We start from the raw sequence: 12,189 nt of genomic DNA on the forward strand, positions 1-12,189 counted from the left end.
TAATGGTCCATGGACCGGGGGTTGGGAACCCCTGCCATAAAATGACAGGCCATAAGCCAATTGTTGCTCTTTCTGACTTGGGAATCGTGAACAGTCATAAACATTCAACCCTGAACAGCATTCTTGTTCATTGAGATTCTGTAGCTTTCTCATTTTATATTTGGTCACATTAGCCAATCAGACCTACCTCCTCCATTAAGAGGTACAGGTGGTGAGAGGCAGGATACTTTGTGTTGGCATCAGACCTACTTTTGAGGTGAATTTGGGGCTATAAAGAAGTCAGGTTGGGCTATTTATAAGTTGGAAGAAAATGAAGTTGGGCTTCATCTTGTTATCTGAAATACACAGTGCTTTTTTTGTAAAAGAAAAAGGTGCCGGAACTCACAGATGTCATACAACCCACCTTGCCTACCTTACAAGGTTCCATCCAAAAAAAGGTGCCGGAACTCCGTTCTGGGCGTTCTGTGACAAAAAAAGCCCTGGAAATACAACACTTGGTATATTTTTCATCTGAAATTTCAATTCCTATCCAGAAAAGAATGGTATTATTTCTGGATGGTACTTGGAAAAACATCTGAAAATCTACCTATTTTATTTTGTACACAAGTTACCTGAATCAGTTACTCTGTGCTCAAAGTGTTTGTAATTCAAACTGTTCTGCACATCCTTAGCAGACTGAGAAAGCCAGTTAGTGTAGCGCAGTGGTTCTTAAACTAACCTAATAGCCTCTTTTCCCAGTCAGGGAAAGACCCTGGACTGCTCTTTTATACAGATATCTTGGCAACAACAGCAGCAATTCCAAAGTAGATGCTCATTCACAAACAAGCAATTATAACCTCCAGAATATGCTCAAATTACCCCCAATTTAAGAAGCAACGATCTGTTGATTAAGACACTAGAATAAAAGCAGAGAAATACGAGTTCTACTCCTATGTGGAAGTCAACTAGATGACTTTGGGCCAGCCACACTATCTCAGTCCTAAGAAAAAAGCAGTTGCAAACCATTTCCAAAAATGTTGCCTAAAACTGTATGGACTTGTCTATGGAGTCATCAATAGTCAATACTGACTTGTGGAAAGGAAGGAAAAGAAGAACCCAAAATGTAAGCTTTTCAGTTTTGCAAAGTTTCTGTTTTGATATATATTTTAGCTAATTCATGTTTGCTTTGTTTCCTAGGGAAAGCTTGAGAAAGCTGTTCCTCTATATGAGCTTGCTGTAGAAATCAGACAAAAATCCTTTGGTCCAAAACATCCAAGTGTGGCTACTGCTTTAGTAAACCTGGCAGTTCTTTATTGTCAAATGGTAGGTTTCTTTTCCTTAATTAAAAAAAAGGTAAAATGTATGATGATATATATTGTCTTGGGTAGTCTGAAAACATAGAAAAATAGAAGTGAACATCAGCATAAAACATCAGTATAAAAAAAAACATCAGCATAAAAATAGAAGTGAAAATACTTCTTTAATTTGAGACAAATTGATATAGATACAGAAGTAGAGCATGCGTTTACATCAGGGGTGTCAAACTCAATTTCATTGAGGGCCGCATCAGCATTGCGGTTGCCCTCAAGGGGCCGGGTGGGTATGGCCTGGGTGGGCGTGGCCTACTGGGTGGGCGTGGCTAGAGTGCGTATGGCCTACTGGGTGGGCATGGCCAGCTCTACAACGTTCGCATGAAGGATGCCTATGGGGGCCTGGGCAGGAGTGGGACAGATCTGAGGGTCTCTGGCAGAAGGAGGGTCTCTGGGCCAGGGCCAAGGCAGTGGGGGCTGTTCCCTCACTGTTTCCAGGGTGGCTTCGCGGGCCACATGAAACCACTTTGCGGGCCGGATCTGGCCCCCGGGCCTTGTGTTTGACATGTCTGGTCTACATGATGCTTATTATTTGAAAGGTGACATCTAGGGTTTTTTTACAGTCATGCATTTCTTTGCTGTTTTTAAAAAAAATCAAGAGGAAGAGCAAGCACATATACTGGAATGGGTCAATAGCTAGCCAATTTTGAGTTTGAAATTCATGGAAAAAAACTTTCCTTCCCAAAGCAAGGGAGGAAGGATCTTATGTTTGCACATGATTTTACTTACTATAATAACTGCTAAAATTTTGGGAAAGGGGATATTCAGGCGTAAACCTTGTCCTATAGACCGACAGACTGATTTTCTTTAAAATGAATTTCAGTAAATATTTTAAAAATACATGCCTAATTTTGTTTTCTTGTCTCATGTTTAGAAAAAACATCAGGAAGCGTTGCCTCTGTATGAACGTGCATTGAAAATTTATGAAGAAAGCTTTGGGCATACACATCCTCGTGTAGGGGAAACATTAAAAAATTTAGCTGTGCTAAGGTATCAAATAAAATGTGCTTATTCTATTGCAAATAAATAAATTGCTACTATTTATAGCAATACCTAATGTTTATATTGATGATATAATTGAGGCATTTTGAATTCAAGGCAGATAGTATTGAATATCAGAAGCATTTCTGCAGCCATATTTTGAGGCACTCAGTCTGCTTCTAGCCTATGGAAGATCCAACTAAGGGTGGAGGTTGTATATGACTGAATGATCCTGTCCTTACATTAAAATTCTCCAAATTGTTGAGTCCGGGTTGGAATGGGAAAGATAGTAGATGTTTCTGTGTATACCAATGACTTGGCATGAGGATTAGGTACTGAATGCAGATTATGTATCTTTAACAGAATAACAGAGTTGGAAGGAACCTTAGGAGTCTTCTATCTAGTTCAATCCTCTGCTCAAGGAGGAGAACCTTTATTAAGACTTTATTAAGTCCTACTTTCTTTTCTCCCCAAAGCTATGAAGAGGGTGAGTTTGAGAAGGCTGCTGAGCTCTATAAGAAAGCCATGGAAATTAAAGAAGCAGAGGTAATGGGTGGAAAAGCTACTTCCCATCACTCATCAACAGGAGATACCCTCAGCATTAAAAGCACTTTTTCTCCCAACATGTATTTTCAACAAGGACCAAGATAATGGAAGGTTGTATATTAATCATTATAAGGAAATATTTTTGCTGAAAATAAATAAAGTTCCATTTTAAAAGTGGAAAAAGAAAAGAGAAAAAAAGTTAAAAATTTATGTTAGTTAATTAACACTGATCTCGAGCATATTATATCCATCTAAGGCAGACATGTCAAACACAAGGCCCGGGGGCCAGATCCGGCCCGCAAAGTGGTTTCATGCGGCCCACGAAGCCATCTTGGAAACAGTGAGGGAACGGCCCCCACTGCCTTGCCCCTGGCCCAGAGACCCTCCTTCTGCCAGAGACCCTCAGATCTGTCCCACTCCTGCCTAGGCCCCCATAGGCACCCTTGATGCGAACGATGTAGAGCTGGCCACGCCCACCCAGTAGGCCGTACGCACTCTAGCCACGCCCACCCAGTAGGCCATGCCCACCCAGGCCACACCCATTTGGCCCCCTGAGGGCAACCGCAATGCTGATGCGGCCCTCAATGAAATTGAGTTTGACACCCCTGATTTAGAGAAATGGCAAAGCATGTGGGGGGAAAAATTATAAATTGACAATGTCAACCTCTTACAAAGAAAATCTATACAAAATGTTTTATAGATGGCACTTGCCACCAGCAATATTAGCTAAAATGTTTAAAAATATGTCAGATAAATGTTGGAAATGTAATCATAAACCAGGTACTTATTATGTGTGGTGGACATGTGTTAAAGCAAAGAGATATTGGACAAAAATGCATACTTGGCTAGAAAAGAAACATGTAGATTTTAAATCTGAACTTTTAAAATTAGGTATAATGCCAGAAAAGCTTGATAAACAAAGTGTATATTTGATTTTGCATGTGACAACAGCGGCAAGAATTATATTCACACAAAATTGGAAAAAAGAAGAAATACCACCAGAGGAAGAAATAATTAAAAAAATACTAGACTTTGCGGAAATGGACAGACTTACTCTGATTTTGAAAGAAAAAGAAGAAACAGAATATTTTCAAACTTGGGACTTGTTTTATCAATGGCTGGAGAAACGAACTAGGGATTAGGAATTTAATTTGTATTAGTGAGTGATAAACTCAGACAACATGTTTGTGGAATAAGCACTGTTGAATTGTATTTAAAAATCAATAAAAACTTTTTAAAAAAAGAACTGTACAGGTAGTCCTCAACTTACGAACACGATCGAGCCAAAATTTATGTTGCTAAGTGAGAAATTTGTTAAGTGAGTTTTGCCCCATTTTATGACTTTTCTTGCCACAGCTGTTATGTGAATCACTGCAGTTCAATTAGTAACATGGTTGTTAAGTGAATCTGGCTTCCCCATTAACTTTGCAAATCAGAAAGTTGCAAAAGGTGATCACGTGAACCGGGGATACCGCAACCATCATAAATATGCACCAGTTGCCAAGCATTCAAATGTAAATCAAATGACCAAGGGAATGCTGCGGTGGTTGTAAATGTGAAAAATGGCCACAAGTTACTTTTTTCTGTGCTGTTGTAAGTTTGAATGGTCAGTAAATGAACTGTTTAGTGGACTACCTATACTCAGAAAGTATTTATTATATGTGAACAAGTGAAACTGACAGATGATAGATAGATAGATAGATAGATAGATAGATAGATAGATAGATAGATAGATAGATAGATAGATAGATAGATAGATAGATGATAGATAACTTTTATTATTTTTTCCCTGTGTGCACAGTGGCACACATTAAAAGTTAAATTTAGTTGCTTCCTCTCAAAGTGTACACATACATATTTAAAACATACAACATATGTATAGACCTACACCCTTACATATAAGTAACATATAAATATTCCCAGTCCATCTTGAATACATAATGGAAGGAGGAAGCTTTAGAGTTCACAAGGTTAATACTGTATGGAACAAAACTGACTGAATCTGTATGTTCTGCTTTGGATACCACGGAGCCTCCTCCCAGAAGGTAACAAGGAAAACAGGACATGAAGAAGATGTGTAGTGTACCAGACAATCCGGCAGACCCTGCTCAAGCAACGCTTATATCCCATGTCCTGGATGGGAGGGAAGGAACTGCCATTGATCTTTTCATCCATCCTCACCACTCTCTGCACTGCCTTCCTGTCTGAAGCAGTGATGCTTCCAAACCAGACTGATGTCGTATGACAGGATGCTCTGAATCGTCCCTCTGTAGAAAGTGGCAAGGATAAAGGAAGATGTGCTTTTCTCATGCGACACAGTAAATGCAGGCGCTACTTTGCCCGCTTCACCAGTGTCTCACTGTTGAGCAACCAAGCCAGCCTATTTGTTAACTGCACACCCAGGAACCATCTCTACACGTGAATCATTAATGCACAGAGAAGTGTGACTGTGCCTGCCTTTTCTGAAATTGACAATGATTTCTTTGATTTTTCTAGTATTTAAAACTAGGCTGTTTTCCTTACACCAGATCACCAAACCCTCAACCTCCTTGTGGTAAGCACCCTCATTGTCATCATGAATAAGGCCCGCTACTGTTGTATCATCTGCGAACTTCACAATATGGTTGGTGGCAAACCTAGCACAACAGAGATGGGTCAACAGGGTGAACAGCAGCGGACTTAGGACGCAGCCCTTTGGAAGCTGAATTTTCTGTATATTCTCTCATTTTGAATTTCAGAGCTATGTGACAAAATTATATAAAGTTTAGCATTCATGTGTTTAGCACTGGAAACAAAACAAAAGCATAATATTGAAACCAGAAACTGCTACAAAAGAATGGGTTTCTGAATTACCAGTGATGAACTTTTTCCATATAATTCAAGAACATTATATAAAATGAGCAAAATGTTTTAAAACTGCAAACAATTATAAAAATAAATTATAAAACTTTAAGTAATTGTACTATTATAATAAACTATTCTATCCTTTAGAAGTACATATTTGAATCAGCAAACTAGCTTCTTGTGCTCAAAAACTAAATGTTTAAAAGCAAGATCTTTTAACACTACTGTTCAAAATACATTTTTATATATTAACTGCAAGTCATACAACAAATGCATTTCAATAAACAACTTTAGAGATATTCATTTGGAAGGTCTTTTTTCATGAATGAAATTGCATCACACTAAAATTGTTTTAAAATTATGGCCACAGTAGAATTCAATACAAATATTTCAATTGATTCTAGTCATGCTTCTCAAATTTCTAAACATAAAAATAAATGCTACCAAAGTGACAATAATTTGAAATAATATATTTAAATGCATTACTTTAAAGAAGGTGATTGTTGAAAGCTTGGAGTGAGAAAATCTCTTATTTAAAAATATCAAATCTAAACTCAAAAATCCATATCACTGTTGTTAGTCATTCAGCCGTTTCTGGCTCTTTGTGACCTAATAAATAATAGCTGGCAGGATTGTCTGCCAGTGATTATTTATTATATGTTCATGTTTACAGTCAGTAATATTGTATAGCTTTTTTCTGTGGGCCTTCTCCACAGTATTGTTTTTGCATCAAACATTAAATATTTATTGGTGTTTTTACTAAACCACCTTGTTTTGCTTCATGCAGTTTATCTAGATTCTAGACTTTATCTTGACTTTAAGAGTAAACTCTTTATCTTCTTGTTGTCCAAGGTACTCAACAATTTTCTCCTGCAGCACAGTACAAAGCCATCACATTTTCATGTCAGCCTTTCTCATAGTCAGCTTTTCGTAGCCATACATTATGACTGGAAGACCATAGTTTGACAGTAGATACCTTTAATAGTAGAATGATTCACTGTACTTTGATATTTTGACTAGATTTGTCACAATATTTCTTTCAAAAGAATTTATTTCATGGATACAAATACGGTATCTGGAATTCTGAGCCAAAGAATTTCTACCAGCAATTCTCATATATACAGTATGTTCTATAAGTTAAATGGACAGGGTAACAACATATACTTTTTATACATATGATTTATCCCAAAAGCCTTAGCACAATCAATAATTCAAAAATGTTTTCTGGAAACTCTTATTCCTTTTCCATTATCCATCAGATGTTTTCAATGTCCTGAGTGCCTCTGTTCTGTCAAAAACAGTTTACATCTCTGGCAGGGCTCATGTATTCTTAAAGCCTTAACTACAAAATCTTAAAACATAATCTTACTTGCATATGAAATATGTAAGTTTTTGTGGTGTTGTAATACAGGTAGTCCTCAACTTACAACAGTTCATTTATTGATCATTAAAGTTACAATGAAAAAAGCGACTTATGAACATTTTTCCTAGTTACAACCTTTCTAGCATTCCTATATATGATCAAAATTCAGATACTTGGCAACTGGTTCCAAGATCAGGTGATTCCCTTTTGCGATCTTTGTCAGTGGGGAAGCCAGAGTCACTTAACAACCAGGTGTCTAATTTATCAACTGCAGTGATTCACCTAATACCTGAGGCAAGAAAGATCATAAAATGCGGCAAAATTCACTTAACAAATGTCTCACTTAACAACAGAAATTTTGGGCTCAATTGTGGTCATAAGCCAAGGACTACAGTACATGTACATGTATTGATTTATCTTTTCCAATCTTGGCCAGTATGTTTTTCAGGTCTGTTTACAAATTGCAAGCAACATATCAACAGTATTGTCATACAAGGTTTTAAAAAATTATATTGGGATTTCATCAACACCTTTGCTGTTAACTGTATTTTCTAAAGTCCATTTAATTTCACTTTCCTAAGTGTTTGACTCTAGCTTAATGATTATATTATTATGTCAGTGATAGTGTTGATTTTAGCACTGAAAAGAATCAAAGAGATAATTATAAGTATCCACAACTTAGGATGGCAATTGGGACTGGAAGTTCCTTTGCTAAGGAAGTAAAGTGCAGTGAAGGATGGAAGGGAGGCCTGGTAAAGTTCTAGGGAGATGTAACAAGAATCAGACAAAGAGTGAGAGGTCCGTCTGTGGTGGAGGTGGTACCGTGAAGCTCAGAAAGAGTATGGAGAAGTGCACAAATGACCAATGCAGTGCAGATATAGAGAGGCTAAGGGATGATTCATAGGTGAGGGAAACTTACCCCAGCAACTTGAGACCTTCCCTGTAGCTTCCCATTGATTTTCTGGGTTAGCCATCACAGAAAGTCCGAAATGGCAATGCCATGAGAATTTGAATTATAGTTGATTAAATGAAAGTATTTTACAGAATAATATGATTATTAAGGAGTTAAAAAAATTGAATGAATTATATTGATAACTGGATAAAGAAACAGACTTAATAATAGTTTGGGATGTAAGTGAAACTGTTATGAGGGGTTCCTTGACTCAATTCAACTGTTTGGAGAAGAAGAAATTTCAAAAAATACAAAGGATATAGGATGAAATTAAAATTACAGAAATGGAACTGCAGAAGATGTTGATAGACTCTAAAATTCTACATCAAATTAAGCAATTATCCATTCAGGAACAGAGACAAAACTGAATTATACCAAATAAAAATATTTTGAGTATGCAAATAAACCAGAAAATACCTGGTTTATTAAATTAAGAAAATTATAAACAAAATTCAAGAAGATGACACTGTATTAAGAGATAATCTGTTGAAATGTCTTTCATAATTTTTATTCCAATATCTACAAGAAGCAGGAAATGGATATACATACAAATATCTGAAATTAAGACGAATGTTTTACCACAAATGTGTTTTTATTTCAGACACTGCTGAGACTGATTACCAATGCTCTATTTAAACAATGGCAAAAGGATATTTCTAAGTTTTTATGTGGCAAAAGAAAAAAAATAAGAATTATAAATTGTTGAAAGATGCTAAAGAAAGATGTGGTTTGGGTTTACCAGATTTAAAACTGTACTTTGATGCTTGTTGTTTGGTCTAGATCAGACATGTCGAACTTGGGACGTCACGTGACGTATCGGGACTGTTTTGCCATTGCCGGCAATGGGCTGGGTGTGGCTTCCGGATGATGCGTCCGGCCTGCGGGCCGGCAGTTTGACACCCCTGGTCTAGATGAAAAACTGTGTAATCTTAAAAATAAGTCACTTGAATTGGAAGACCATGAATGAGATTTGGATGGCATGCCTTCCCATGGTACAACAAAGTTAAAATAAATCCTGATGGCAACAATCATTTTGTTAAGTATGCCATTCTAAGAGTTTGGAATAAATATAAAACAAAGCTTTTCCTCAAAAAAACCTCTAGGTGGCATTTAGAAAGCTTTTTCCAGAAAAGAAATGATAGTGAGAGCAGACCAGTTGACTGTTACCCAAGTCTTTGATTCAAGTCAAAAGAATTGGAATCTGAAGGACGTCTTTTGCATTGGCTCCCATACGTACAGTTTAAGGAAAGATTTAATTTAGATAGGAAAATATATGGGTTTGAATTTACAAAATAGGAATTTGAAATTTTATTATGTGGTAATGATAAAACATGTTGGTGCTAAGATTTATTAAATGTTGAAGCTGAATTTTGAAAATATGTGAAAGAATGCATGATTCAGCGGGCAAGGAATTTTGGGTATAATGCTTCAGCAATGGGAAAATATGCGGGCAAACAATTGAAAGTTTACAGTTAATTACAATTTGAAATATTTTTTTTATAAAACAATGCATCATTGGTATTTAACATTTGATAAACTGTCAAAGATGTTTAAAGTTGTTTCAAATGTATGTTGGAAGTATAATTCTAAGGGTATTTTTTAATCATTAATAGACTTGATAAAGCAAAAAATATTGGGCCCAGATCCATGTTATAATGCAGAAGGTTGGAAAACAGATTTGGAACTTAGTTATTATATATGTTAGTTGCAGTGAGAAATCTGCATGCCCAGAAAGATATGTCGATCTCCACTCCACTACAGAAAAACAGAAGGAAAAAAGTGAAAATGCTAACAGAATTATCCATCTTTGTTTCTAATTGAAAATTGCTTTGTGTTCGAGACAGAAAAAAAAAATGACCTCTTGACTTTGGGTTTTTCTGATTAGCTAGTTTGTTGTTATATTAGTGGCTAGTACTTGTTAAGTTAATAAAAGTAAAAACTTGGAGGCTCTAATTCTATTTTATATTTTATTATGTTGAAAAAACTTCAAAGTAAATGCTTTTTTGCCCTTTCATTCTTTACACTTTTCCTTCCCCTTTCTTTCTCTTTCCCATTTTCCTTCTGTTTTTATTTTCATTTGTATTTTCTATCATTATAATCTTAATAAAATTCTTGGAAAAAAGGGAAATGGCAGTCACATGATTATAGGCTACTGTAACAGGTCATTTAAGTGGGAGCCAGTTGCGACTTCCGGTTTGTGTGCACGGCGCTTTTGGACGTGCAGGAAGAGCTCTCTCCCTGCCGTCCAATCCTTCATTGGAGGACCCTGAAAAGGATCGAAAGTCGCCCTGGAGGGGTGACCACTGCAGGGAAGCCCTCCTGTGATTGTGGAAGGGTGGCAGCCCTCCGCTTGAATCCAGAGCAGCTCCTTTTGGCCCAAAGAAGAGGAGACCGGCCATCAAGATGGCTGATCATTAAGCCGTTCCCTGCCAAAAGCACCATCTAGCTAGCACAATGAAGTAATCTGGAGGACCTGGGTGAGACCTTACCTTTCTTATCCCCCTAACTGCCTGCCTGTGGAACTTTTCTGAAAATTTTCTCCCCCTTTTTTTAAACCAATGACATTTGTATACTTGGGGAATAACATTTTAAGCCTTAAAGCATGGAAGGAAAAAACCACCCATCTGATTAAGCAAAGAAATTAAGCAATCTTATTTCTACTCATTAAAAAGCTCCTATTTTTGTGGGGATCTACTACCCTATTTTCTGTTGAAGATGTGAATTAAAGGAAAAAAGAATGGACTAATTATACAAAAGCTTTATATTAATTTTTTTTGGGGGGGAAACTTTACAATTTATTCTATATGCTATTGATGATGTCTTGTAGCTAAACTTGGAATTGCAAGTAAACCTTTTGCTTATTGTGATAGCTGACTGAATAACAGAGCTGTCCTTGATACTATCTTCAAAGATAAGTGTGGGAACACCTGGCACTGAAAACAACTTTTAGGAGCATTGGAGGTGGAAAATTATTGACTCTATTAAAATAGCCTCCATGGAAGACTTAGCTGTAAACACCAATGAAATGGATGACTATATCCCACCACTTAACAACAAATTGATATTGGACACAATCTTGGCTATAACTGAGCAGATTAAAGCCAAATTGCATGATAAACCTGACAACTTAAACCACTAAACCAAACTTTGACTTTAAATGATGAACTGACAATTCAAAAAGAAGTGGAAATTAACATCAAAATAGGAGACTTCAAAGAGCAACAAACACAGCCTACAGAGAACCTTGAAGTTCAAACTCCAACTTCAACTACAAAACTTACAACTCAAAAAACAACACCGGAAGAAAGTAACATTAAGAGTGAAGATATCAAAGGCCTTCAAATACAGTATGTTGAGGATTCAGCTAATCAAACGATAACAACATTAGCTACTACTTTCTACCTAACCCAGATGGAAATGGAAGAAGAAAAAGATCAGACTGAATTAATGACAATTATATTACATCAAACATCAAAACCTGAGCTATTAAAGCAATATTTCAATGATTATAAAGGGGACACCAGCTTGGCAAAACTGTCATTTGGATGGTCTCCTCAGATTCAAATAAGAGGTGGAGGAAGAAAGGGAGACACATTTAAAAATTCAAAGGCACTAAGATGGAAGCCTGATTGGCACAAAAGGAAGGCGATATATATAAAGACAAATATATATATATATATTAAGACAAAAAATATTTTTCTAATAATTGGTAATTTGTTCAGATGAAAACGACTTTACTGGTAAATCATGTTTTATAATGAACAATTTAAGTTTTATAGACGAGAATTATTCTTTTATTGAAATAGGGAATTGTGGGTTACCCCAAAATTAAGCTTTTTTTGTATGTTATAGGCTACTTTAGAATATTTTATTGCAATTAAGTAAAACTTAAAAACAGGATTTTGATATGTATTAGTGAAATTATATTGAAATTTTGTTAATTGACTAGGTCACAACTAGAAATGTATTAACTTGATTACTTTGACTATGTGAAAACTAAGGGAATTAGAGAAGGAATCTTTATTGATGCAACCTGAACTATTTACAAACAACCTGTTATTTGTTACTTTTGACTACCCAACCACCATATTGCTTCACAAATACATGTATATGTAAATATTAAAAAACCAATAAAACTTGTAATAATAATAAAA

At 36.1% G+C, this 12,189-nt stretch overlaps 1 protein-coding gene across 1 annotated transcript in view; it reads left to right on the forward strand.

The window, feature by feature from the left end:
* Positions 1-4,112, forward strand: part of NPHP3 (nephrocystin 3) — a gene marked incomplete at its 5' end in the record, with an annotated part of 47,703 nt that extends 43,591 nt beyond the window's left edge. The window contains 4 exons of the mRNA XM_081343563.1: positions 1,177-1,302; positions 2,224-2,339; positions 2,807-2,987; positions 3,828-4,112. Of these exons, the coding sequence (XP_081199689.1) occupies positions 1,177-1,302; positions 2,224-2,339; positions 2,807-2,981 (417 nt within the window). The 3' untranslated portion in view covers positions 2,982-2,987; positions 3,828-4,112. The remainder of the gene's footprint in view (positions 1-1,176; positions 1,303-2,223; positions 2,340-2,806; positions 2,988-3,827) is intronic.
* Between the last annotated feature and the right edge of the window lie 8,077 nt (positions 4,113-12,189).

The sequence above is a fragment of the Vipera berus genome, assembly GCF_964194415.1.
Source record: "Vipera berus genome assembly, chromosome: Z".
In the NCBI taxonomy this organism is placed as follows: domain Eukaryota; kingdom Metazoa; phylum Chordata; class Lepidosauria; order Squamata; family Viperidae; genus Vipera; species Vipera berus.